The 26,842-nt window shown below is 33.6% G+C and overlaps 2 protein-coding genes across 2 annotated transcripts in view; both read left to right on the forward strand.

The window, feature by feature from the left end:
- Positions 1-607: 607 nt before the first annotated feature.
- LOC133331282 (homeobox protein Hmx) lies at positions 608-26,818 on the forward strand. The gene is made up of 3 exons (XM_061539682.1): positions 608-1,482; positions 21,947-22,056; positions 25,950-26,818. The coding sequence occupies exons 1-3, from the start codon at positions 608-610 to the stop codon at positions 26,732-26,734; spliced, it is 1,770 nt and encodes a 589-aa protein (XP_061395666.1). The 3' UTR covers positions 26,735-26,818.
- LOC133331283 (transcription factor mef2A-like) overlaps positions 26,814-26,842 on the forward strand; it is a gene marked incomplete at its 3' end in the record, with an annotated part of 50,073 nt that continues 50,044 nt past the window's right edge. Inside the window, exon 1 of the mRNA XM_061539683.1 lies at positions 26,814-26,819. Within this exon, the coding sequence (XP_061395667.1) occupies positions 26,814-26,819 (6 nt within the window). The remainder of the gene's footprint in view (positions 26,820-26,842) is intronic.

Here is a 26,842-nt window from a genome sequence, read left to right on the forward strand (position 1 = left end):
ATAGAAAAAAAATAAAATCACACACACACACACACCCATACATACGTACTCGAAATAAAAGTGCTCAATAGAATAGCAAAAGAAATCAACAACAGCAGCAAGGATATATTCGTTGTCCTGGCAGAGTTTTATATATTTTTTTATTTCTTGGTTTGCTTTGCTAATACGTGAATGCGTCCTCTTCGTCCTGCTCCTCCTCGAGTCTCTGTGTGTGTACATTTTTTTATTCAACGTTAAGCGAGTAGACAGTAAACGTTTGTTAACGACGGTTGCGGACACACAACAAAGGATATGAACGATTTAAATGTAAAACGTTGATGATCGTGAAAGGACGTACGTTTTTTTGCGGATGAATAAAATATATTTTGCTGTGACAATTTCCTAACAACAAATTACAAGCAAGGTTTCCCAACAAAGAAATTAATTTTTGGAAACAAGTGAAAATTAATTTTGGAAAAAAAAAGAAAATTTTTAAAATAAAAAAAAAAACAATGTTTAAATTGTGAAAGAAAATTAACAACAAAATATAAACAAGTGAAAAAACAATAACAAATTAAAAAGAAAATAATTTAAATCTCCTTTGAAAAAAGTTATAAACAAACAAACCATGTCTTCCTCGGAACACGACGTCGATATCAGCGTGGTCTCCAGTCCTGAACCCAGTCCCATGGGCTGTGGCCAGGAGGGCCGTGAATCACCGCTACGCTCCACATCGCCGGCCCGTTCACCCGGTGCCTCTACACCCAATTCCATGCACACCCCCACCTCGGCAGCCGGTACACCTACCTCTTCGCAACACAATTATCACCAGCCCCCCGTTCATCATCTGCATCAGAGTAGCCCCACCAGCAGCAGCACCACCACAATGGCCACTGCCGTACCACCAACAGTCCTACATCATCATTTGCAACATCATTTGAATTCTCTAAATGCCGGTCATCATCATCCAGTCTCCTTACATCATGCCTTGCATGCCAGTTTTGGCCATCTCACACATCCGGCACATCAACATTTATTACAACATCCTGCCGCAGTGACACCGACGGTTGTTTCGCATTTTGCCGCAGCGGCGGCTGCTTCTTCATCGGCCGCTAATAATAATAATGGTGTTGATCGTTTAAGTCCAACACCACCCTCACTGGCGGCCCATGGTGCTCCAAAATCCCCGGAATCCACAACAACAGAGGAATCACAAAATAACAATAACAACAACAATAATAGTAAAATGTTAAATAACAATAATACGGCAAATGGTGATAACAGTGTTGGTAGTGATCAACCGTCGGGTGGCGGAGCGGCTGCCGCCGCCGCAAATGGTAAAGTTACATCGGGTAATGGTTTTACCAGCTTCTCAATTTCATCGATTCTTAGCCGTAATGAACCGACGAAAAAGAACGGTTCAAATTTAATAACTCCCATACCTCAATTACCGCCGGCCACTGTCGGTGCCGGTGGACCACAGGATGCTGCCATGTTGTCAAGGTAAGTTGGGGGGGGAACATTATTAAAAAAATTTAAAAATAAATTCAGTTCAGTTAGATTGAAAGTAAATGAAGGTTAATGTAAGAATTTATGGATTAAAATAGATTTGACTTTTTTATAGAAGCCTCCATATTTATTTATAAAACAGATAAGTTTTTATTAATTGGTGAAAAAAATCTAATTGAATTTCTAATTCTACAGAAAATAATAATAAATAAATTTATTTAAAGACCTGTAAAAAATGATTGGGTTATTTTTGAATTTGAAAATTATCTTAAAAATATTTGAATTTATGGAATGTTTGGAACCTTATTACGATTCTTCTATAAATCGTCCATTGTTTTCTCATCTTTTGAAGTGATTAATAAACCTTAATCGAATTTTGAGCTCGGCTTCGATCATAGCCTAAAAATGGTGTGAAAATCTTGGCTCCATAACCGAATTTTAGAAACCTGCAAATAGACACGCTTTCGAAACTGAATTTTAACAACAATTTTATTGAAATAAAATTATTTTAAAATTAAAGCACAATTTGTGGGTAATTTAAATTCGGACGATGAGGTATTAGGGTGTCGAGGTTTGAAATAATTTTGAGAAATGAATTGATAAGTTATTTGTGATCCCGTGAACGCAGATTTTTCTGAATTTCCACACCTTTTGGTTATAATTCCTAATAGTTTTTAATCTTCATGTACAATTTCACAGTGAATAGTAAATCGTCCTGCAAAATTGTTCAATATACAATGTGTTCTCATCCCAAAAATAAATTATTTCAATCCGATTTCAATAATAATGACCCAAGCTTTAGTTCCCTTAATTGTAAGGCATATAACCTTTTTCAGAGGAATTTTTAACATGAAATTCACATTCACTTAGTGATTAGAAAATCCCCCTGAAAAAAATGTTCTGGGTTCACTTTTTGCAGGCCGATATAGCTCCTATATGATTTGTTCGCACGATTTTTCGGCCGATCTGATTGAGATATTATTTTTTCGCAATGTCAGGGGATAGGGAAATTTTCTTCGAAGTAAAATATCGTGAAATGTTTTTAAGCAGATTATCCTGCGTAAATTTTTACCAGAATATGTCATGTTGAAATTACATTTCAGAAATAAAATTGGCTCAGATCCGTTATAAGGTCTTTTCGATTTTATATTTTTCTGCAATTCAGAAATACTTTTCCTACACATTTGTTCAATTTCAAGTCTGTAGAGAATTCTATTCGTATATTGGATCTCAGAAAAAACGAATTCCTTAATTTTTCCCTACTGATTTTTTTGTGTTCAGAACCTAAACAGATCAACATTCAATGTAGCAGTATTTAGGCCTTGAGTGACTAAGTGTTCCAAGCTTCGTTTGATATTTCTAAATTAAAAAAAACTCAATTCTGAGTCAATTTAAATGATATTTCCGTTTTATCCGGACACATATTATGCAAAAATATTTATATGAGCGAATTTGAGTTTTGTTTTATTTCTGTCTCATTTGTTACAATTCATTTTCGGCACCTAGACATCTGACCACAGGACATAGATACATGATCCCTAAATGGATGCAAACCTCCATTTCAGATTTTTTCAAATCCACAATTTGGATCATTTTTTTCAAATTTAAAAGATCTGATTTTTGTTTGGGCTCCAACTTTTCGTTGTCATAAATGTGACAATCCCTCGCTATTTAAATCCAGATTATAGAATGGAGTCAAAATTGAATATCTCTAAACGAATGAATTAATTTGAGATCAATGCAATTTAATGGTTCCGAATATGTTTTTTAAATCCATAGTTTTTTCAGTTTAATTAAATCCGAATCTGAATTGAAAAAATTGCCTAGGGACAAATATTTCAAAAAAAAAAAGGAAAAATTCAAATTTTCGAAACTTTCAGTGTCTCTAGATTGTGGGCCACTGAATTCAAAAAATTGATTTGTGTCCTTTTTTCTTATCAGGATAATCGACAGGATCAATTTTTGGACTGTGGCCGTATGTTCACACTAGCACTGCTCGGGTACAGGTTTTTTAGATGATTTATTGATCGTATTATGAGTGTGACCATATGGTCAATATTATAAATATATATCCAATTTTAAATAAATGAATATCCTCTTAGCAGCCCCTCAAAGCTCAGAAATATATTATGGCGATTTTTTTAATATTATAAAAATTTATCAGTAGTGTTTGGCGGGTTATTTGGGATACCATTTGTATTTTGTTTTTGCAAAATAGTCAGGCTTAATCCCAGTTTGTTGTTTTTATAAAAAACAACTATTTATTAGTGGGGAATGTATGGCATTGTCCGCCGAGGGGTAAGGCAGGGAAGACTATAGTTTCGGATCTCGCCACTGATCCTCATCAGTTCCCTTAGTTTTTTGTTGGGATATTCTCCCCAGAAGCTATTAATAGCTTCTTTACAAAAAACCTTTCAAACCCAAATGTCTCTTGTGACAATTCGAAGTTCTTACGTTACCAGCGATACGACCCCAATGAGAAGTTCGTTTCGTTGGCGCCTGACTTCGTGGTCAACAAGGCATTTACAGACAACTACAATACATTTCCCACTGCTATGTGTCGTCACTTTGTGACGAATGCACATAACGTTGTTGTTGGCATTGCTAGTTAAAGCAATAAACCAAACAGTATGACCGTGCCTCGTCTACAACTTCAGTAGTGTTTGGCGGGTTATTTGGGATACCATTTGTATTTTGTTTTTGCAAAATAGTCAGGCTTAATCCCAGTTTGTTGTTTTTATAAAAAACAACTATTTATTAGTGGGGAATGTATGGCATTGTCCGCCGAGGGGTAAGGCAGGGAAGACTATAGTTTCGGATCTCGCCACTGATCCTCATCAGTTCCCTTAGTTTTTTGTTGGGATATTCTCCCCAGAAGCTATTAATAGCTTCTTTACAAAAAACCTTTCAAACCCAAATGTCTCTTGTGACAATTCGAAGTTCTTACGTTACCAGCGATACGACCCCAATGAGAAGTTCGTTTCGTTGGCGCCTGACTTCGTGGTCAACAAGGCATTTACAGACAACTACAATACATTTCCCACTGCTATGTGTCGTCACTTTGTGACGAATGCACATAACGTTGTTGTTGGCATTGCTAGTTAAAGCAATAAACCAAACAGTATGACCGTGCCTCGTCTACAACTTCAGTAGTGTTTGGCGGGTTATTTGGGATACCATTTGTATTTTGTTTTTGCAAAATGGCGGGTTATTTGTTTTTATAAAAAACAACTATTTATTAGTGAAGTTGTAGACGAGGCACGGTCATACTGTTTGGTTTATTGCTTTAACTAGCAATGCCAACAACAACGTTATGTGCATTCGTCACAAAGTGACGACACATAGCAGTGGGAAATGTATTGTAGTTGTCTGTAAATGCCTTGTTGACCACGAAGTCAGGCGCCAACGAAACGAACTTCTCATTGGGGTCGTATCGCTGGTAACGTAAGAACTTCGAATTGTCACAAGAGACATTTGGGTTTGAAAGGTTTTTTGTAAAGAAGCTATTAATAGCTTCTGGGGAGAATATCCCAACAAAAAACTAAGGGAACTGATGAGGATCAGTGGCGAGATCCGAAACTATAGTCTTCCCTGCCTTACCCCTCGGCGGACAATGCCATACATTCCCCACTAATAAATAGTTGTTTTTTATAAAAACAACAAACTGGGATTAAGCCTGACTATTTTGCAAAAACAAAATACAAATGGTATCCCAAATAACCCGCCAAACACTACTGAAGTTGTAGACGAGGCACGGTCATACTGTTTGGTTTATTGCTTTAACTAGCAATGCCAACAACAACGTTATGTGCATTCGTCACAAAGTGACGACACATAGCAGTGGGAAATGTATTGTAGTTGTCTGTAAATGCCTTGTTGACCACGAAGTCAGGCGCCAACGAAACGAACTTCTCATTGGGGTCGTATCGCTGGTAACGTAAGAACTTCGAATTGTCACAAGAGACATTTGGGTTTGAAAGGTTTTTTGTAAAGAAGCTATTAATAGCTTCTGGGGAGAATATCCCAACAAAAAACTAAGGGAACTGATGAGGATCAGTGGCGAGATCCGAAACTATAGTCTTCCCTGCCTTACCCCTCGGCGGACAATGCCATACATTCCCCACTAATAAATAGTTGTTTTTTATAAAAACAACAAACTGGGATTAAGCCTGACTATTTTGCAAAAACAAAATACAAATGGTATCCCAAATAACCCGCCAAACACTACTGAAGTTGTAGACGAGGCACGGTCATACTGTTTGGTTTATTGCTTTAACTAGCAATGCCAACAACAACGTTATGTGCATTCGTCACAAAGTGACGACACATAGCAGTGGGAAATGTATTGTAGTTGTCTGTAAATGCCTTGTTGACCACGAAGTCAGGCGCCAACGAAACGAACTTCTCATTGGGGTCGTATCGCTGGTAACGTAAGAACTTCGAATTGTCACAAGAGACATTTGGGTTTGAAAGGTTTTTTGTAAAGAAGCTATTAATAGCTTCTGGGGAGAATATCCCAACAAAAAACTAAGGGAACTGATGAGGATCAGTGGCGAGATCCGAAACTATAGTCTTCCCTGCCTTACCCCTCGGCGGACAATGCCATACATTCCCCACTAATAAATAGTTGTTTTTTATAAAAACAACAAACTGGGATTAAGCCTGACTATTTTGCAAAAACATAAAAATTTATCTTTTTTATTAATTTTTTTTTTTTGAAAATGTCAACCCTTTAGATTTTATTCTTTATAAAGACTGACTCTAAACATATGTCCTTTTTGTGGGTGTTTTTCCCCCATTCCCAGATTTTCAATTCAAATGCAACAATCTATTCCCAGTAACAAGATCTCTGTCCAAGATAAATCTTGGAATTATTGCAACAAATCACTAACAAATTCTATTCCCATTAAATCTCTCAGTTAATGATGCATCAATTCCCCAAGCACACGTTCCACGTTCTATGCAAACCCAGAGATTTCTTATCAGGCAAACGTTTGGGCTATTATATTAATTACATAATTTTTCCACTGAACGAACGAAAGAAAATTGACCATTTGTTGTCCGAAAATCAGTTATCTAATAACGAGACGAGTCCATCACAGTGAATCCTTAAAAGCCATCACATTTCAAATACTAACCCCTAAAAAAAATATGTTCAGGCAAACCCATTCTATAGACATAGACGACGTAATAAAATTTTATGAAAAAAAATGAAATTTGAGAACTTTTTTTATGTAACTGGAAAAATAGTAGATGAAGAATAGGAAGACGAGAAAAAATATGTACAAAATTTTGCAGTTGTTGTTTGTGGAATATTTGTCAAACTGCAGACATTTTGGTAAAAGAGATTTAAAAACTAAAGCCAGTAATAAAAACGCAAGCGGACAACAAAAACAAACCTTCATTCAAGCAGTGGCTAAAACTTGGTAGGGTAACTCTCCGTTCAGAATTTTATTTTTCACCCTGCAAATAGGAGTTAAGGACTTAAGGACTAAACAGACAGACATTTAGCAGAGATTTGTTGTTTTCATTGTTTTGTTTGTGGTGGTGATTGCCGTCCCGTGTAGATAGTCGAACCATAAAAGAGGGAGTGTGAATGAGCTGGATTTTTTTCTGTTGTTATAAATTTGTTCATTTCTATTAATCAAGAGATAAAAGTTCATAATGACAACAACAACAACAACAGTAATAATGAATTAAAAGCATTTAATTACAATCTAATTTCGCGCCACACATCAACACATTTTCATGCCGGATGCAAAATGCATGGCAGCTTCGGAATTATCCCATTTGCTGATGATGGCAAACGTTTGCCTTTTCTGTTATCCTTGTTCGGCGATTTGTGAATTTTTTGCTGCCATGTGAATGAAATCCCTGTTACATTTGAAAACGGTTGCATGTTACATGATGACATGCCAGCAACAACAACAGTAGCAATGTTGTGGAAAAGGGAATAAGAGGAAATATATATAAATTGTTATAATCTTATCTATCAAAAGGGATTAAATGCATACAAATATGGTTGTGATTTTACATATAGAGTGATATATATATATATATATATATATATGTGTGCACATATGTATGCGCATATGAATACCATGAAGCTGTTCGTTCGTTAAGTAGAATTTAAACACATTATTGGGTGTTTGCAGAAAAATATATATTTTTTATGAAAAATTTTAGAATGGGTAGTGCTAGGATTGCACGTCAACAAATAATCTTAAATCTTAAAATCCGAAGCTATTTGATTGTATCCCTCGCGTTATAATGTCTTTATTAATTGCAAAATTTGATTGAAAATAATTAACATAATATAAATAATATTACGTGGCCTCCCGAACAAATTCGGTCATTTGTTTATATTATTATAAGGCAAATTGATTTATACCACTTGAAGAGTCTTCAAAATTATATAAAAATTATATCTTCCAAATTTCGTTGATTTTAAGGAGGGTCGGAGCCTTCCAAAATTTTTTTGTTATGAAATTTTAGATCTAAGGTCAAGGGTTAATTCTTTAATTTTGGTCCAAGGTCTTATGAAGTTATATCGGGGCACTTCTTCCAAGGAATAAAATAAAGGATAACCTATTTATAATTTAGCACTTGAAGATATTCAAAGGATTTGTAATAAAAACAAATAATTACTCAATAAAAGACCATTCAATTGAGAGGGTAGCTAGAGAAGAACAAATCAAACAGCTTGCCAGGATAAGATATTAAATTACCAATAAATCGAATTTTATTAACAGCTGTTACAGGCAATATGTTAAATATTTTGCGAGCAAAAAAAGAACAAGCGGTCATTTGAATACCAATCTAGAGCAATTGAAGTGGGTGTTTTTTGTTGCAATTGATTTTATTGACAAGAAAAAAAAACCCACCCACCTCCAAACAATTACCTTAAACGTATTTCCAATTTTAGAGGTCATATTAAGTAGTTCAGTTATTTATTTAGTTAACCTCCCCTTATAAACAGTTCAAATTAAAACATATTGCTTCTTTTAATCAAAGATCAAATTACCTTGCATACAAAAGCCATTTCATTTTAAGGGCATTTGTATATATAAAAAAACCAAATAAAACTGGCTTAAATAGCTACACCCTATATCCGTTTTTTCTGTTAATTCATTGTTAACCTTGTATATTCCTTTAATAATGATCATTTTCATTGTATTAGCTTTAACTCATCAGAGATAACTAAGCCAACCAGGCAGCCAGCCAGTCAGTCAGCGCGCAACTTATTGTGTTGACTGTTGTTGAAACCCCTGTGGTGGGTAGATAAGGATCTGGCAAGTGCTAAAGTGATGTACACTCCACTTCAGTCATTCATAGTCAGCATTGTCGTGAGCACACACGCAGGCGCTCAGCCCGACACAAAAGAAGCCATCAAGATAAAAACACAGCAGATCCTCCCGCGTTTGGCTCGTGCCTATGTAATAAAATATATTAAGGCTTCCCTTTCTCTCTCCTCTTAACACAAAAAAGGACATTTCATTTCTTTTGTGTTGTTTGACTTAAATTGGCGCTTTAGTTGACGTGTGCTTAACCCTCTGATATATTTATCATTTTGAAATATCTACCGAAAATAAATAACTTCTTTTTTTGGAAAAAAAACACCACCTTCAAATTTAAAAAGAAGTGTAATGACTTTGAAATTCCAAAGGGAGGTTTGAATGAATATTAATGATTAATTTAATCGTACCAACAAAGTCGTTGAGTAATCGTTTAATTATTTGAACCAACTTTCCTTTTTTATTATTAAAGTCATATTCAAATGCCAATGTAAATACACACACACGCCCTTTCTCCGTTTTGAAACAAAAAATGATTAATGTTTGAATAATATTTTTCATTTTGGGTTTGGTTATAAAAATATTTTCATAAAAATATTTGTTATTTTGAGAATTTTTCTGCTTAATTACGAATTATGATAATGTAGACAAATGAAATTAAATGTTTAGATCGACAGACGGGAGAAATGCTTTAAATACAATTGTGACAGTTTGGGCATCAAAGGTAAACAAAATACGTTACATCTTTTTTAAGGAACCTATGGAGAAAAATTAACTTCAATACCACCTGGACACAAGTTTATTACTTGGTCATACAAATTGGCTTTCGTTAATGGGTTTACAAAAATTATTTTCCTATTTTAATTCATTTATATGAATATATCTAATCAAGGTCCAAAGATATACCAAACGAATCGATGTACATTACTTCAAACGTATTTGTAATTTATTGAAAATAAATAAAAGTAAATGTATTAAAATTAATTAGATTTGAAATGAAGAATATGTGATCTATCTTATGCATTATTTTTATTTTCATATATCTAACCAATTACCAGAGATTATATAAAATGTTGAAATATCCGATTTCTAAAACTCATAATATTTTTTGAGTAATCAATTTAAATTCACCATGGAGGTTGAAATACTGAAAATAAATTCTTTAAAATCGAATTACTTTAAAAGTAAACAATCAAATTTTCATAATTTGTGGCATTTATTTCCAAATATCTAAACAAGTTCCAGAGATATCGGATAAAATGTACTAGTACTGAAGTTTCTGTAATTTATATATATCTTGGGTAACTTTATTTCGAAGCCATAACTTCTGATATATTGACAATATATTTATGAAATAAATTTAATTTCAAAGAGAAATACACTATCTTCAACATGTTCGTAAGTTAAAACAAGGTATCTGATCTAGTTCCAGAGTTATCCGCAAATAATATAAAATATCAAGAAATTTCAATTTTGGGAAATTCTTGCGTATTTTGTTTTTAGAGGTCATAGCTTTTGATATAATAAGTCTATTTACCTGAAATAAAATACGATTACAAAAGGAATATCAGTTATTTAAAAATAATTCAAAATACTTTAATATACCTTATCAGATTCCAAAATATCGGAAAAAATTACACATTACTCCATTCTCCTACCTTCAAAACATTTTTGCGTAACCACATTTATGAGGCCATAACTTCAGTAATACTTCATCCATATTATTGAAATTAATTTCATATGAAATATTAATAAGTGCGCTTCATAGTTGTCACATATTATGTTCATGTATCTTTTCAAATTTCTGAGTTATCACCAAAAATTAAAAAAAAATATTTATTAAATTTCTAATATTTCAAATTTCTTGCGTGTTCATGTTTCGGGTGCTCTAACTTTTAAAATAATTGGTCTATATGTATGAAGTAGCTTAATAAAATTTTCCAGCTATCGCAAAAATTTGACGAATCGTAAGATATCGGAAAAAAATTACAAGTAACTCATTTTTGAAAATGTCGATATTTCTTGCGTAACCTTACTTCTGAGGTCATAACATCGAGTATAATAATGATATTTGAATGAATTAAATTTAGTTGAATAGAGGTAAATATGTTCTTCAAAAGTCTCATAAGTTAAATTGATGTAGCTGTTCAAATTCAAGAGTTATAGCCAAAATATATCATGTACCACAAATTTCCTATAGATGGCATTTCTTGGGTAGTCGTTTTGTGGAGACCATAACATTTCAAATAATGAAAATATATTCATCAAATAAGTTGATTTTAAAAGAGAAATATCTGCTCTGTAAAACGTATCCCATTTCTTATAAAACGACTGACCAAATTCCCGAGTTACGGGAAAAAGTTTACATGTGACGAAAATTTCAATATTTTAATATTTTTTTGCGTAACCGTATTTCAGAGGTCGTAACTTCTAACATAACATAGATAATTAAATGAAATAAATTGAAATGAATAGAGGAATATATGTTCTTCAAAAGTATCGTGAGTTAAATTGATGTAACTGTTCAAGTTCATGAGTTATAGCCAAAACATGTCATATACCAAAAATTTCCAATAGATGGCATTTCTCCTGTAGTCGTTTTGTGGTAGCCATAACATTTGAAATAATAGGGGTATTTTCATAAAATAACTTTTTTTTGCAAGAGGAAAGTAGGTTCTGTAGAATATATTTCATATTTTATAAAACATCTAATCAAATTCCCGAGATATCGGAAAAAATGTACAGGTAACTCAATTTTGAAAATTGTAAGATTTTTTGCGTAACCTTATTTCGGAGGTCATAACTTCTAATGTAATAGGGATATTTAAATGAAATAAATTTTGCTTGAATAAATATAGATATGTTCTCCAAAAATATAAGTTAAATTGAGGTCGCTGTTCAAGTTCAAGAGTTATAGCCAAAATATGTCACATACCTCAAATTTCCAATAGATGGCACTTCTTGCGTAGCATTTTTTGGAGTCATTAACTTCTAAAATAATAGGTATATATTGATAAAACAACCTAATTTCGGAAGAGTATTATCAGTTCTTTAATACATGCTCAAGTTTTTTGAAAACATCTCATCGAATTACCGAGATATCGGAAAAAATTGCAAGTATCTCAATTTGGAAATTATTAATATTTTTTGTGTAATCGTATTTCAGAGTTCATAACTTTTAATATAATAGAGATATCTAAATAAAATAAATTTATTCTATAAGATCATAATATGTTCTTTAAAAATCTCATGAGTTAAATTGAGGTGGCTGTTTAAATTTAAGAGTTATTGCCAAAAGATGTCGCATACTAGAAATTTCCATTACTTTGAGTTTTTTTTGAGTGGTTGTTTTTGAAGGCTACAACTTTGAAAATAATAGGTCTATATTAAGCAAATAAATTGATTTTGGATGAGGAAGATCAAATATTTAAAAAAATATATGTATTGTAATATAGAGTATTTAAACGAATTCCAGAGATATCGGAAAAAAGTTGAAGGTGTTGCATTTACCCAGTGTTTAAATTTCATTCCGTAAACATTTTTAAGGCAATTTTGTTTTGAATAATAGGCATATATAGTAATATAATAACATAGAAGTGAATGAGGAATGACTCTAGTTTAGAATATTAACGCAACAATTTGTAATAACTTGAAAATTTTATGAGGAAATCTGTAAAAAACGTATCCAATTTTTTAAGTTTGATACATTTCCTTTTTTACAAAATTCCCCTAATCAGCATATTCTTCATCTCGTGAATTTATCACTGTGGTTTTAGGCATTAAATTAACATTACTTTCTACAAATTGTTTTAATTATCACATTCCGTGGAAAATATAACCTTTCGAGACCCTTGTCTCCATTCTGTCATTTAGTCACCCACCCAAATCATTTACCTAATTGTCAGCACTTATTTCATTTGCAAGTTGTAATAAATATTTTAACACCATGCCTAAGGCTATGGAAAAATAGAAACAAAAACAACAACAGAAATCCTAAACCCTAGTGAAGTCTTCTTCTGACGCCATCTATAACTTTAGCGAAAAACTCACCTAAACGTTTCACTTCATTTGTTGTCAGCTAGCCATTCAAAGTGTCATTTTGTGGCGGCGGAAATGTGGTTGCTGTAATTTTATTTCCTTTTTGCAGGAGGTTTCATCATGGAGTAGGAAAGAAAAAGTAATATGGGTGGGGGGAAGGATGTTGCTGTAAAGGTATCCAATGGCGTCTGTTGGGGACATTATTTTGCGTTGTTGTTGGTTTTTTGCTATTTCTTGTTTTACATAAAAATGTTAAAGGACCTGCCTGCTTTTTTGTTTCCTTCTTTCAAATTAACCAGAATGGGAGTTATAGAAGGAAAGAAATGTTTGTGGAAGAATATTAAGTGATGAGTCAAAATCAGTGTCTTTTAACTTTTTTTGCTCCTTGTCTTTTTTTGTTTTCCTTCAAAAGTCCTTTCCTCAGGCATTTGTTTGTCCTCCTATCCCGTCATGTTTTTTGAGGTTTTTGTTTTGGACAGAAAAACATGTTGTCATCATCGTCATCAAGTATTGTAATTTGTTGTTTTGATGTCAGAAAGAAAAAATTAAGGTACGTTTTTGTTTTGTCCTAAATGCCTATGCCTAGCCTTAGGTCTTGTTTCCTGATTTATGATGAAGGATAATCTCTGGAATAATTGTAGCTAATTTTGGGTAATGAATTTAATTCATATAAATGTTGGTTTTATTTTGGGGCAAACATTAAATGGATTATGACAGTTAATCAAATTAGAAGAGAAAAAATCAACAACAAATAAATTTTATAAGCAGATTAAAATTTGATAACAGATTTATTTAGGGATTACAATTAGAGATTATCAATGAAGGTAAGAAGACTCCTGAGTAGGGATTACATTAAGAGATTAACATATGCTGATTTAAATGTGAATGTAGATTCCTACCCTCATTGAAAATTCTATAAATTTGATAAACAAATGTTAAAATTTTATAATCAACCCCTATTGCGATCATACAAGTTCGGCATAGGAATCGAATAATTTTTGTAAAATAAAAGAAAAAATGTCAAAACAAAGATTTGCCGATCCCGGTTCTTGGGCATTGGTCCATGTCCGGTTTTCTGTATTTGGAAGGTTTAACTGCATTTTCCCACCGTAGTGGCTCCAATCCCGATCCCGGTTCTTGGACATTGGTCCATGTCCTGTTTTCTGTATGTTAAAGGTTTTAGCTGCATTTTCCCTCCGTAGTGGATCCAATTTGACATTCCTGATTCATAGAGGGATAGAATTTGTCTTTGCATATAGCACCCTGTTTTGACATACGCCCTTAAAAAGGTATTACCCCAAACATCATTCATTTTCCAGGTGTTATGACATCTCGGGTGTTTCAGTGGATTTTTTTCCTCGGTTGCCAACTTTTGAGTTTTTACGGCAATATTTCTTTCCATCCTGCTAATTACCTTTTCATTTTAAAATATTACAATGAAACACAGAAGAGAATGAAAAATCAATAGGCTCAAGGCATTTGTTGAAGTGCTCTTACGCATCAACTCACTCACAGCCACAGCCGACATCTATGGGGGTCGCTTCACACTAGCAGTCAAGCTGGCCAAACACTTGAGAAAACCACAAAGTAGCAAAATATTGAAATACCGATATCAAACAATTTACCATGGTTTGGTTATTACTTGTAAGTACTACCATCATTTTACAAAATCATATTTAAATCACTCGCACACACACACACTGTGACTCACACATACACACTCTTCGAGGGTATCCACTCAACCATATGATTCCCAATGGTGGATGGCCAGTATAAATTTGCCCCGAAACATTTGCTGGGGGGTTTGGGTTAATAACCCCTAAACAATTTGCATGCCGGGTACTTTGTGTGTGAGTGAGTGTGCTGGTGTGCGTGCATGCGGTAAAATGTTACGCCGCAATGCGTTTTACTTGTAAGATTCATCATAATTCGCAGGCATTTCAATTCATTTGCTTTCTAGTTTAAGCGGGGATTTTCATTTGGGTAGCAGAAAAGTACTTCTCGAACTCTCATTGTAGAGGTCCACATTTTTCAATGAATACCCTGCCGGCTAGCTAGCTAGGTATGTATGTGATGCGGTTGATTGATTGCTTACGCAGTCTCATGTTGAGCATTTGTGTTGAGTTATGCGTGCGTGCCACAAAGAAGCGTTCTGCAACAACAACAAAAAAAATCTGCAAAGATTAGTGCACACATTTTTCGAGTTGTTGATTCCCTTATTGTTTGAAGTGTAACCAGAATGCCACTTACATCATACACAAATAACAAAATATGCCATCAAAAGTCTTTGATGAGATTTTTTTTTGTTGTTGTTGTTGTTTTTTCTTCATTTACAAATATAGTTGTAATACTCGGTATTATAACAACAAGCTGTAAAGGTTAGAGAGTACAACACTTCAGAATAGATCCTACGGACTTTTGTTTGGGTATTCGTGGTGGTGGTGATAGATAGGTGGTGTTCATTTAGGTTGTTTTGGGTTTGCTTTGTTGTTGTTCGAAAATTACAAATATTTTGAGAGGATTTATTTTACTAATCTCTGTTAAAATAATTATATTTATTAGGGACTTATTGTGGTCGGGGGGAGAGATGGGATTAAAATACAAATTTTGTTTTGATAACAAAATTTCGAGAGTGTGTAATATTTTTCTCTCAGTGAGTAACGAATATTGTTTGAATAGTCCTTGAAAAAATTATTTCTAAAAAATCCACGCCTCTTATAGGCCTTGAAAAAATATTCTTTAAAAAATCCACGCCTCTTATAGGCCTTGAAAAAATATTCTTTAAAAAATCCACGCCTCTTATAGGCCTTGAAAAAATATTCTTTAAAAAATCCACGCCTCTTATAGGCCTTGAAAAATCCACACCTCTTATAGGCCTTGAAAAATTATTTCTAAAAAATCCACGCCTCTTATAGGCCTTGAAAAAATTATTTCTAAAAAATCCACGCCTCTTATAGGCCGTGAAAAATATTCTTTACAAAATCCACGCCTCTTATAGGCCGTGAAAAATATTCTTTACAAAATCCACGCCTCTTATAGGCCTTGAAAAAATATTCCTTACACAATCCACTCCTTGCATAGTCCTTGAAAAAAATATTTTTAAAAATTCACGCCTCTATAAGGACATGAATTTTTATACCCTTTACCACACTGTGGTGTTCGTGCATATGTTTGTAACAGGTAAAAGGAAACGAGATAGACACATGGTTCCTTCTGAGAATATGCATAAAATCATTTTCTGAGTCGATTTATGCATGTCCGTCCGTTCCATGTTAAAGTGTAAACAAAGTGCAGGTCGCATTTATGATCCGATTTGGATGAAATTTGGCACAAGTCACTTATTTGGCCCAAGGACGAACCCTATTGAAATTTAAGAAAATCGGGTCTGATTTAGATATAGCTCCCACATATATTTTCGTCCGATGTAAGGTAAATGGGGCACCAAAGTCCCTACATAACTTTCGATTTGAACGAAATTTAGCATAGGGTACTGAATTAAGGCTAGAATGATGTGTGTCAAGTTTCGAGAAAATCGGTTCAGATTTATATATAGCTCCCATATATTTTTTCGTCCGATTTAAGGTAAATGGGGCACCAAAGTCCCTATATATATAATTCGATTTGCGCGAAATTTTGCATAGTGTACTGAATTGAGGCTGGAATGATGTGTGTCAAATTTGGAGAAAATCGGGTGAGATTTAGATATATCACCCACATATATTTTCGTCCGATTTAAGGTAAATGGGGCACCAAAATCTCGATTTGCAAAAAATTTTGCACAGCGTATTGAATTAGGTCTAGAATGATGTTTGTCAAGTTTCGAGAAAATCGGGTCAGATTTATATATAGCTCCCATATATATTTTCGTCCGTCATATAGTCGGCCTAGTCCGACTTTACTACTTTCCTTGCAGATTTATTTTTGAAGAGTATATCAAAGTTATTTTTCAGTTGGATTGACTTTTAAAAATTATCAAGTTTATAAAAACGTATTATAAAATAGTACTTATTTATGAGAAGCTTGGTTTCGAAAAAAAGAGACGGGTATAGAATTTTTTTTAAAAATAAACATCAAGATCAATTAGAAGCACGAATTATTGTTTTCCAAGGAAAAAACGGAGTATTAGACTTGTTAAATTTATGTTCCTAATTTTTTCTTCATTATTTCTGAAGCATGTATTAAAAAGAAAATGTTTCAATATTTTCGAGCAGCTTGATTTGTAAATGGTGTAAATATGCACTTATTTAAATATGATGACTTTATCATAAATAATATTTGTGTTAAAACTCTGTTATCCTCTTTGGCCATATTTAGTAATAAATACCGCATTATTTTTATATATACCCAAAACCCAATTCAAAATGCAATGGACATTTTGTAAACACCAAAAGCATTTTGTTAATGTGTCACAAGAAAAAAATCGTATTTTTTCTATCAAGAAATCTTAAAAACAAATAGCCAAAACATAAGCGTTTTAACAACCACCACAACAATTAGTATACAATTTTAAAGGTTTTACAATTTTTTTAGTTGCTCTCTCTCTCTCTCGTGGCTTCACCATACTTAATAAGAAACCAAAAAAGACGAAGAAGAAAAACAAAACGTTCATTTCATTGGAAACAACCAATTTTGTTGGCTAATTGATTCTTCACAAACCACAAAAAGCTTAACTATAATTTAAGTGAAGAAACAGAAATAGATGTGGGTTTTTTGCAAATACTGACATTTTTTTCACAAATTGTGGGACTTATGAATGGTGGAAAAAAATATGAAAATAAGAAGAAAACAAAAGAAACCTTACAAGACAAGCAACAAAACGAAATAATTTGCAATGAGACTCAAACACACAACAGCAGCCCATGACAATTTCAAATTTTCCATGATTTCATTTCAACAGCATTTGATTGATTGTATTTATTTAATAAAGAAATTATTGATTTTAATATCTGTTGTGTTGTTATATATAAACACAATGGAATTAAATGCCCACTTATAAATAATCTATGTAAACAACAATAACAAGACCATGACCATGGTGGCAATTGCTCGACCGACAAAACAGGTCAGATTGAAGGTGTTAATGTCATCGCCAAGAATGACCAAAAGCAAAACTTAATATAAATGTTTAAAATTGCAAAAATACGAAGTGGGGGAAGGAAGGTGTTGAAAATTGAATGCACTGAGGTATTGGTGATTGAAGGGTCGGCCGTTCTCAGCCTGCTACAAATAACTAACTAAATCACAGTCACTTGAGCACTTAGCTCAGTTTACACACAAATACCTTTACGGCCCTCTATAACAGTCACTAAAAGGTTTAGTCTTTTTTCTGCCTTTTTTGTATGTATATATATGACCAGAACAAAAAAAAAAAGGTTAATGAACACTAGTCTAGAATTCTAAGTTGTTTATATTTCAACTAGCCCCCCATTTGGGGGATTGAAGAATTGCAGAAAAACAAGGAAAGAAAAAAGCAGCAGAAATGTAAAACATGTGTGAAAGCTATAATTTTTTTAGTTGGAATTTGAAACGTTTTAAATATTTTTTGAGGATTTTAAATGGGGTCATTTTTTTGGCGGGGGTGGGAAAGGGTTCCCACAACAAAATACGTTTGCTTTTCTTCTTAATAAGTTGTGTTAAAAATGTGTCCTGCTCGCATTTCTAAATGACACCCAAGCAAGAGGTTGTGGGAAATACAGCTATTTTTTTTAATTTTTTCTAATTGTTTCTTTACCAGAAATAGTTTTGAGTTTCACATGCCCAATATCGTATGTGGTAACATATTAATTTTGTTGTCTTTTACGAATAAATCCTGGAGTTTAGTTAGGATTATGATAATACGAAATGTAGTAGTCCAATGTTAAAGATTAAAGTTCATAAACAGTTCAGACAAGGGAAACAGAAAATTCGAGGCGTGTAGTTTTAAAGATTTTTTTAAGGACTCTCTAAGGCGTGGATTTCTTAAAGAATCTTTTATTAAGGATTCTCTAAGGCGTGGAATATTTTTTCAAAGAGGGTGTGGATTTTTTTAAAGAATATGTTTTCAAGGACTATTCGAGACCTGGAAGTTTTAAAGAATCTTTTTTTAAGGATTCTCCAAGGCGTGGAATATTTTTTCAAGGAGGGTGTGGATTTTTTTAAAGAATATTTTTTTCAAGGACTATTCGAGGCGTGGAAGTTTTAAAGAATATTTTTTCAAGGACTATTCGAGGCGTGGAGTTTTTAACGGATATTTTTCAAGGACTAATCGAGGCGTGCACTTTTTAGGAAATATTTTTTCAAGGACTATTCGAGGCGTGGACTTTTTAAAGTATATTTTTAAGAATATTCGAGGCGTGGACTTTTTAAAGCATATTTTTTAGAATATTCGAAGCATGGACTTTTTAAAGTATATTTTTAAGAATATTCGAGGCGTGGACTTTTTAAAGTATATTTTTAAGAATATTCGAAGCGTGGACTTTTTAAAGAATATTTATTAAAAATTCCACGCGTTTATAGTGTTGAAAAAATATTTTTTAAAGTAATCGAGGCGTATATTTTTTAAAGAATATTGGATTTTTATAAATTTTTTTTTCAATGACTATTTCAAGAATATTTTTTTCAAGGATATTACAAAAAATATTTTATTCCAGGACTTTGAAGGCGTGAATTTTTACAAATATATTTTTCGGGGAGTTTTCAAAGCATTAATTTGTTTAAAAAATATATTTCGAGGATTATTCAAAAAGTGGCCTTTTTTAGAAAACAAAAAAAAAAAATATATTTCGGGACTACTGAAGGCTTACATTTTTTTTAAATACGTTTCAAGAGCAATATGTTTGAAAGCGTGGAGTTTATAAAAAATATTTTTCGGGAGTATTTAAGCGATGATTTTTATCAAAATATATTTCAGGAAATATTCAAAGATTTGGGATTTGAAAAAATATATTTCAAGGATTATTCAAAAAGTGACCTTTAAAAAAATACATATTTTTTTCAGGACTACTGATGTTTATAAAAATTTTTTTGAGACTATTTAAGCGATGATTTAAAAAAATATTTTTGCAGGAAGTATCAAAGCGGAAGTTTTTAAAAAAAAATATTATATTTTTATCGTTCTTTTATAATTTTTTTTGTTATTTGAATTTTGCCTTGTAAGGGCAGTGATCATTTGAAAGTAATTTTAAGTGATTATTGATACTCTTTCGAGTCGAGCTTGATGATCTAAGTTTTGCAATGAAATGGAAAGCCTGGAGAAGAACCTACGTACCCACCATTATGCGACGCGTTTCGCATATTGTCCTTTTATAAAAAAATATTAAATATTAAAGTTCTTTTATAAAAAAAAATATTTTTTTCAAAGGCACGGATTTTTTAGAGGCCTTTTATAAGCCTGCATTTTATAAAAATATTTTTAAAAGGCGTAGATTTAAAGAAAACTTTCAGGGATTTTAAGTGTGAATTTTTTCAATATTTTTCATGATTGATTCCATTAGACCTTCTAAAAGGCAAAATATTATGAAAACATTTTTCGCTTCTATTTTTTTTTCAAAAATTCGAACTTTCTAGTGAATCTTCAAAAACTATTCTTTAAACAAATATTGATAGACCTTGAGCCCATATTTTTCTTATTTATGAAAAATAATTTTCCACCTTTTATGTCTATCTTTTACAATATTCCGAATTCTTAAAATTTAAAACGATAAAAAATCTTTATATAAAATTATTTATAATTTTAAATGACCTATTTTATGTATAGACTTTTCAAAAGCTTAAGAAATATTTTTGCAGACAATATTTATCCTCAGACAGGAACATAAAAATCTTCTCTCCCAACCTCCACTCCTTTGCCAAATGGCATTAAATCATCATCATCAAAGGAACGAATAACCTTTGACCTCCAATCCAAATTACCTGTCTGTGTGTGTATGTGAGTATTACACGACGAAAAAAAGTAAAACGATGCCTATTAAATAAATCTTAACATCTACCCCCAGACAAGGGCTATAGAAGATACCATCTATATAAAATCTCTTAACAACTAATTCCCCCTCACCTTTCACCACCCTCCCCCATACCAGAAAACCTGTTTGTATACTCACTCTCTCACAACCTAATCATCCATTAAACATCTTAATATTTAACTTTCTTTGTTCATTGTTCAATGGAAGTCATTGCAGAGTAGCATTATATTGAGGGTGGGGGAGGAGAGGGGATGTTGGTAGCTCAAAATAAAAGAGGAAAATCACTTAAGTGCTTTATTAAGTCAAGTAGAAGCAAGAAAAAAAGTAACAACACCAAAAAACAAACTTTCCCTTCATCATTTGCTTCTAAACGGATGTAAGAGTATAAGAAATTTGGGAATTAAGAAATTGTTGGTGTGGTTCTTGGGACTACAACTAACACACAAAAAAGGACGAAAACAACCCCTAAAACATCTTAAACATCAAATAAAATGCCACGTAACGGTAAGGAAGAATCATAACATAACAAAAGATTTACCTGTTGTGAAAAGTTCTTTGGGGTTTTTTCGTTGTTGCTGTTGTTGTGGTGGTACAACCCCTTTCACATACACATGCTCATATATATATAGGCTTTTGCGATACAACTACATATAGTATTACGCTGAAAAGAAAAGAATTGAGGAAGAAGGAAACATGAAGATGTTATTCTTACAGATTTATAAATACAACAACAATAATGTACATAAAAAAGATAAATCTGTATATAGAAATATTATACATATCATATGAATACACACACACACTCAGAAATACACTCTTATTGAACATACCTTTATTAAATCCATTTATTTTTCAAAGAGGGTAGTTTTTCCTCTTTGGGAGTGGAATTCATACGCACATATATTCCAATTAGTTATATGTGTGTGCTTGTATACGCTATTATGAAAATGTGTGTAAATCTCTTAAATATTTAACAGCTGTTGCAAATCTTTCTTATTATCACTTCTGCCAAAAATAAAACAACAACGATAAACAGCAGCAACAAAATATAGAATTACCCTTTTTGCTGCCATAAAAGTTTGGCCTTTTATTTTCTTCCTTCAAAAGGATTTCCTTATGGGCTTCTATCCTTATTAATAGAAATTTGTTTTATTGATTTGTTCTTTCTTCGTGGTTTCTTTACAGATTGGGTTTCATATCACAATGGGGTGCATTGGCCGGTCGCTATGCCGCTCTATGTCCACCCGGCTGGCCCTGGGCACCACAACGTATGCCTTTTCACAGTCCCACACATGGTAAGTTGATTATAAGTAATATAATTACACTAATTAATAATTATAAAAGAAAGAATGGAATTTGGTTCCTTGTTGGCTAGGGGAATGACAAGAATTTCAAATAATTTATAATAATTTGTTGGATATCGAATTTTCAATATAATTTTCAGAACAAAATTTGCTAATACCATTTTATGGAAATTATTTCAAAGTAAAAAAACGATGTTAAGTTCAGACGCGTCGAACTTTTTATACCCTCCACTATGTGGTGAAAATTCAAAATACCTAAAATCTATGGGAACTTTTATATGAGAGGACATTGAAATATCGCGAAAGTTAAAGGTTCCCTGGAAAAAACGAAATACCGAAAATTACGGGTGATATCTGTGTGGGGGCTATCTAGAAACATTGTTTTATGTTGTTCACCCAATGAAGTCCCCAAATACCAAATTACATCTACCTTGTAATTTTAACCTTTAACCCGAAGTTAGCGCCATCAAAATACCTTTAAATGGGCTGGACCTTTTGTGGAAGTCATTCCCAGAGAAATGCCGATATTTAAAATTTTTGGGTCAGAATATTGTATTATAGCAAAATCGATTGAAGAATATTTCTGAAATCCTCAAATAACGAAATCATTTTATCGGAACCGATAACTGATCATGGACCAATAAGAATGACCCAATGAAAATCCTAGATATATATATATATATATATATATGTATATATAATATTTGTATATATATATATATAATATATATATATGTGCACCCACATATAAAGTCTCAATTGCAACATTTTGGTGGCCTCTTGTGATCATCTCATTCAGAGACTACACGTCTTCCCGTAAAAAGCAATAGTTCCCGTGCTTGGGTAGAACGATGTCCAGATCAATATCATACTAAAAAATTACAAACAAAATTCTTAATAACCTCTTCCTGCAACTTCACAGTTTATATTCAAAACTGTCACACTTCGGGGATGAAGAAGCTTCTCAACAATAAATTCGGATTTTGAGAACACCAGATTGAATAATTTTGCTTATTGACACAGATCCTCAGCTTTAAATGAGCCTCATTAGAATGAAGATGATTTTTCGATGGAATTCCGAATCATTTTCATGCATTTCAGAGACTCAATTACCAACCACACGATTTTCTTGAAGATCTGTCGGTCTGCTTGAGTTTTTGTGTTAACTGGTATTATTCTGATCTTTCAAAGCACGATTTATAGATTTTACCATCCCAAAGTATCCCCAAAACATGGCTTCTGAATGCTTTGACATAATAAAAAGGCATACAACAACAGCCGGAGCTGTTTCACGGTTTGGTCTGTCATCTACTACCCTGCCTCAGGTCGAACTCGCTTTGGCATTGTATACAATTATTTGTATTCTCTAGTTCATATTTCGAATTTCTTCGTAGATTGCAGGTAAACAAATAATGGTGTAGAAGGGATTGTCCTACGGATTATTCGTCATATGACGACCTTTGTCGAAGAAACATGTCAACATATTCTTCGAGGAGAGTTTTTTCGAACAACTTTCATTGAGTTGTCAATGGCTGTTTTATTGCCGGTAACTAGAGTTTATTGGTTGAAGGAGTTCGATATTTTTCTCTTCGCTTCGCAAAAAGAACTATGTCATTTATTAAGTTCCATAGTTCCTGTTTGTTCATTCGTTAATTGGTGGACGCCAGTAAATACAGTCAAAGAACTGGAAGATCCTGATGCACGATTGGATTAAAAGGGAGCTGGATGAACGAAACCAAAAACTAAGGGCAAAAGCAATAGGAACTAGATAATCTGAAGAATCGAACCAAGTACCGATTGTTCCATTTGCCGAATAGTTTATTTGTACTAATTCGTACCGCAACAACCCAACTCTCTCTGCGACGATTTTATAAACGTATTTTGAAGTTCTGCGTTCTTCCTCAAACTTTCTTTGCATTAAATAGACACATGCTTTATTTGGGAGATTGTCAACTTGTATTAATACCCACTTGAGGTTTCACACTCTATGAGAGCTACAAATTAAAAAAAAAAAATCTGAGAGCATTTTTAAATACAATTCTGCATTGGAAAACCCTTATAATTAAATCACTATAATAGTGTATATTAGACTGAAAAATCCACTCAGAGGTCCTCAACCCGATGTACCTCCGTTTCAATTTATTTCGATATCCAATCTCTCCCCTTTTCCGCAGTTAATTCCTGAACACGCAATGCAATTTAAGTTTTAAGTATCACTATTTTTTGTTGTTTTTGCAATTCAATTAATTCTTAATCTATTGTTGTTGCAGCTATTATCGAATTTGTTGCAATTGTCACTTTGTCATAACATTTTCCTCATTCTTAAAGAATTTTAGTTTCGTTTTGGTGTAATGCAGTCAATTCAGCAAATTCCTAGGGTATTAAAACATTCTGTCACATAGTTTGTTTGTCATCCATGGAATTTCACTTAAAACGGCATTTACAATGTAATGAAAGGGTAGAGGTATGTAAAGTGGGGAGCATGTGGGTGTAAATATGTATGCATGTGTGTGTATAGATGAGAGCAGGGTGTTAGGTATATTTGCTTAAGGCCAATTTACATGATCAAATTCAATTGCAATTTAGTTAGCGACTTAATGCAAGAGGCCAATTAAATAGGCTTAAATACAGACACATACACACATGTACCAACACATATACATACTCATTCGAAATTGCACACAAAGAATCAGCATACACTTACAATTGCATTGAGTGGCTTTACTCCTGTAAACAATTACATTTTAGTTATGCATATGTGTGTGTGTGTGAAAATGCATTGCTAAAATTTTCCAGGGGATAAACGATAAGTGGATGTTTTTGATATGGAGGTGTAGGGGAAAGGGGAGATGTGGATGTATGGGAGGGAAGCTTGCTGCATTGGAATTTCAGTCGTCTGTTGTATGGCATGGCATTATTTAAACCGTTTTTGATATTTAATACCTTTAATGAAACTATTTGTACAAATTGTTTTAGCTATTTTAATTGAAAAACTAGTGAACAACATGTGTCGAGTGGTGGAAGAAGAAGGGGTAGGGTGGGGTGGAGAATGGTCGAACAACATTGCATGCCTGCATGTTGGCCAATTGAATTTCTGGCTTAGTTACATATTTGAAATTGGTGATTAGACATTAGCCATGGAATGTTTGGAATTTTCTTGGACACGAGACCAAGTTTTTTTGTGCTTCTTTAAGAAAAAGCTGTAGATTTTCTTTTTTGCTACCAAAAAGAAATTCTTTTAACACTTAAAAGAAACCATAGAAAAAGAAAACGGTTGGGAAATTCCTTTAGCAGACTAAGAAAAAGATTACAAGAAAAAAAACCTAAACGAAAAACGTTTATAAGCAAATGTCTATGCGAAAAATAAATAAAATGTAGGTAATGGTATTTTTTATGGAATTTTTTTTGTTTTTTTTTTTCAAATGTTCGCAATACCCTTTGTTTCACAATGTAACCTAAAAAAGTCAAGCGGTTTTATTGTAAAAACAAACAACAAAAAAATGTTTAAATCCATAATAGGTCCTTTGTGATGGTGGTGACACGAACGGTGGCCACCAAACAGATTTGAAGTTAAACGCCATTTTAGAAAAAGCATTACAAATAGATAGCAATTATTATGGTTAGCTAACAGGGGAGGGGGGTTGTATTTTAACAAATTTGTGGCATACAAAACTATTTTAAAGAGAGGGGAACAAACTTCCTCTCTTTTACACCATTAGGAACACTCCAAAAGGGAGTATGCGCCATAGAGCTTTTCTCTCACTCCCATTTCCTTTCTCTCTCTCATTTTTATTTTGTGACAATTGTCATAAAATCTCTGCTGTGATTATTAAACAAATTTATTAACATTTTCTCTCTCTTTTGTTTTCTTTCTCTCTTTGCAGATAGCTCTTCCACCAATACCACAGAAAATCACTCCTCACCACCCTCGCCACAAATGAATGGCGGTGGCGGCTCCATGGCCAACAGCAACAACACTAACAACAACAATGGCAACAAATCACCCTCCCCATACTCGCAGCACAACTCTCATCATCACCACCACTTGTCACAACAACCCCATCAGGCCACAACACCCACCAGCTCCAGTGGTGGTGGTGTTAATCTCAACGGCGGCGCACTACTTTCTCATCATTCCTCCCACTCCAATTCCAGCTATCTACTACCCACCAGCTCCAATGAATCCGATGATGAGGGTGAGGAAATCATTGAGGAAGATGACGGCACCGATGGCCCCTCCGATGGCTCCTCGCCTCAGGGAGACTCAAATCAAAATAAACGCAAAAAGAAAACACGCACCGTCTTCTCAAGGGCCCAGGTCTTTCAACTGGAATCCACCTTCGATTTGAAACGTTATCTAAGCTCCTCGGAAAGAGCCGGTTTGGCTGCCTCGTTACGCCTCACCGAGACTCAGGTGAAAATTTGGTTTCAAAATCGCCGCAATAAATGGAAACGTCAATTGGCCGCAGAGCTGGAGGCTGCCAACATGGCCAATATGGCCCATGCTGCCCAACGTTTGGTGAGGGTGCCAGTGTTGTACCACGATGGCACCACATCCGGTTTTGTGCCACCACCACCACCTCATCATGCCCATGCCATGCAGTATTATGCCGCTGCGGCAGCACGCAACAACAGCCCACCCCGGCCACCACTGTCATCTCTAGTATAGGGGGTGGGGTGTTTAACTGCGGCCGCAGTGGCGGCAGCAGCTGCCAATAACCCCACAACGTCGTCTGCTAATAACCCGCATGGTGGTGGGGGTGGTGGTAGACCCACT

This window comes from Musca vetustissima, unplaced genomic scaffold (assembly GCF_032173495.1).
Source record: "Musca vetustissima isolate MV318-11 ecotype Yass unplaced genomic scaffold, APGP_CSIRO_Mvet_v1 utg30915, whole genome shotgun sequence".
NCBI lineage: Eukaryota > Metazoa > Arthropoda > Insecta > Diptera > Muscidae > Musca > Musca vetustissima.